The sequence below is a fragment of the Merops nubicus genome, unplaced genomic scaffold (assembly GCF_000691845.1).
Source record: "Merops nubicus isolate BGI_N331 unplaced genomic scaffold, ASM69184v1 scaffold10422, whole genome shotgun sequence".
NCBI classification, from domain to species: Eukaryota; Metazoa; Chordata; class Aves; order Coraciiformes; family Meropidae; genus Merops; species Merops nubicus.
The window spans coordinates 29,451-31,992 of record NW_008592867.1 but is presented as its reverse complement, the minus strand read 5'-3'; the positions used below and the strand labels follow the sequence as shown (position 1 = coordinate 31,992).

The following is a 2,542-nucleotide window of genomic DNA, read 5'->3' as shown; positions in this document are numbered from 1 at the left end:
AGGGGAGCAGTGTGGAAAAGGAGCAAAGCCACAGGCAATGGTAGCAGCCAGCCCATGAGCCCAGTTGTACAGTAGAGACAGCTGCATATTCTGGCCCTGCCATCCTAGGAACTGCACTTGCCATGAAGAGTCAGGGGGTCCTTCCGACAGCCAGAATCCTCACACAATACATAGGCAAACCTACCAACTCCACTGCTACAAGAGTCAGTTCTTATAGAGGTGGCTTCTTGCCCCACCTCCAGGCTAATGTGGAAGGTGGGGGCACCTGGTGGTGATCTCCTAATCGGTTCCCACCCAAAACTGGCCAGACCCTGGGTGAAAACCAATCAGGAGGGTCTTTCTTGCCTGGTTGTGGACATTATCTATATGCCAACCCTCATTCAGGGCTGGGGATTTAAACCCCGGCACTTCATTGCCAGAATATGTAAAAAAATAACATGAGATGAATATGGGAAGTATTTTGTATAAAACAATAATGTGTCTTCAGCTGGCATATTGTATTTAATCCTCTCACCTTAATAAGACAAACCGTAGAGAAGAAGAACATAGAAAAGTTGTCATACAAAGACCTTCAAGGAGAGAGGTGAAGGTGAAGTGCAAAACAATATGTAAAAACTTAGTTTTACAAATGCTGTGACAGCTGTGCAGGCTGTCCTACAATATATGAATAGACATAATGTGACAGATGCCAGTTTATGTTTTTAAGATATCCAACAGTGCATCATTTTTAGGTAGTTCATTCCCACAAGACACCATCCACAACATGGTGGTTATAGATTCATAAAAGTACTAGACGGTCATACAGGTAGTAAGGATGTTCAGAAATTGTAAGTATATCACAGTTCCTAGAAACCAGAGCTAAAAAAAAAAAATTGAAAAAAAAATTACTTCCTATGCATATTTGTCTCTTGGCTGTTGATGATGCTATCAGAAAAGGTACAAGAGCCAAACAAAACCTCAGCTTATAGTTGAGCAATACTATTTTTTCTCCTCCTGGCAATTTATTTGCTTTGCATTTGTAGAAATCTTCACATCCTCTGAGAATTCTGCATATGTATAAATGTTAGAAATGGGCTCTTGGCTTGTGAATTTAGAGGGAATTGGATTAGCAGGTAGATCTGTTTACCAGTGCAGTTCATATGTGCAAATGAAGGTATGCTTGGAAGGGGGAGAGTCAGCAATTGTTCCATTTTGAAACTGAACAGTTGGTCGTTTGTCTAATTTTAGCCATTCTAGCCAGTTTTATAATCTTTAACTTTACTTTCTTTTGTTCTCCTGTTCCCTCAAAAGAGAAGGCGATAACATTCTCTTTAGGATTTCCTCAAAATTCTCCATGCCTCCCTCATCTCTTTCAAAATTAATTTCTTGATTAAGCGAATCTTTTTATTTTCCCTTACATGAAGTACATTCCCCATAAACACAAATTCTATCTGACAGGCAACAGCTTCACCAAAAGGGACCTAAAACTTTCTTGATTATATCTTGGGCAATTTTTGCTTCATTTTTGGTCCAGTTCTGTGGTCTGAGGGGGAGGTGTGTGGCCATTTTTCCCTGCTGGATTCTAATAGCCTCCTTTTTTGTCCCTGCTTCAGTCCTTAGGTCCTGTATTACCTTGCCCCACTCACCGTTCTGTCAATCCTTAGTATAGAATTTGGAGGATCATGGTACACCTCTCTTACAGTAATCCAGAATTTAGCAGAAATTATAGTGTAACATCCCTGTGTTGTTCCAGATTAACAAGCATGCCTTCTCGGGAGGCAGAGACACCATTGAAGAGCACAGGAAGTACGGAGGTAACTGTGATGTTGACGTGTCTTTTATGTACCTGACTTTCTTCCTAGAAGATGATGACAGGCTTGAACAACTGAAGCAGGTAAGTACTCAGGTTAAAGATAATATTACTCACTCCTTACTGTGAGGGCAAAGCTGTAGCTAAGTCCTCTTATGAACCGTCTCCAGGAAAATAATTTGGTTGTTACTCTTGCGCTCTCCATCCCTTGCAAGTTTTAGTATTAAAGTCATTGGATTTGTTTGTTTGCAATGCTCTTCTTTCTCGCGGGTCAAGCTATGTCTTCTTTAAAAAGAAAGAAAAAATTACCTAGTATTTTAAGAAGGATTCTCTGACACTATGTAGAGCAATATCTCCCCTACCTTTCAAATGAGGCCACCTTAAGATTAGTGTTGTTTTAGTTTTATAACGCACGCTGCCTGTTCCTTACATGCAAGGGACCAAAATAGTCTGCAGAACTACAAAAGCTCATGTCTGAAGCTTGCTGGGTTTTTGCTGTTTTCTTATTACAAGAAATGTAATAGCTGTGAGGAACTGATTCACTGGTCCCAAGCAAAAACTGCTTCATACAAGTTGCAGTTTTCTTAAAACTATCTGTCAGACTTCTGTCCCCAGGGTGGTAGCAAGACATTCCACTTCCTTCAGCTCTAGGATGATCAAGCTGTATGAAGGCAGTATCTGTAGTTGATAGTCTCCATATCACACTGGTTTATCAGTTTTCTCCTACTGGGAACAGCTGCAAGAGAGTCAAGA

The 2,542-nt window shown here is 40.6% G+C and overlaps 1 protein-coding gene across 1 annotated transcript in view; it reads left to right on the top strand.

Annotated features, from left to right (window-relative positions):
• Positions 1 to 2,542, top strand: part of WARS (tryptophanyl-tRNA synthetase) — an 18,909-nt gene that overhangs the window by 15,024 nt on the left and 1,343 nt on the right. Inside the window, exon 9 of the mRNA XM_008935283.1 lies at positions 1,733 to 1,873. Coding sequence (XP_008933531.1) covers positions 1,733 to 1,873 — 141 coding nt within the window. The remainder of the gene's footprint in view (positions 1 to 1,732; positions 1,874 to 2,542) is intronic.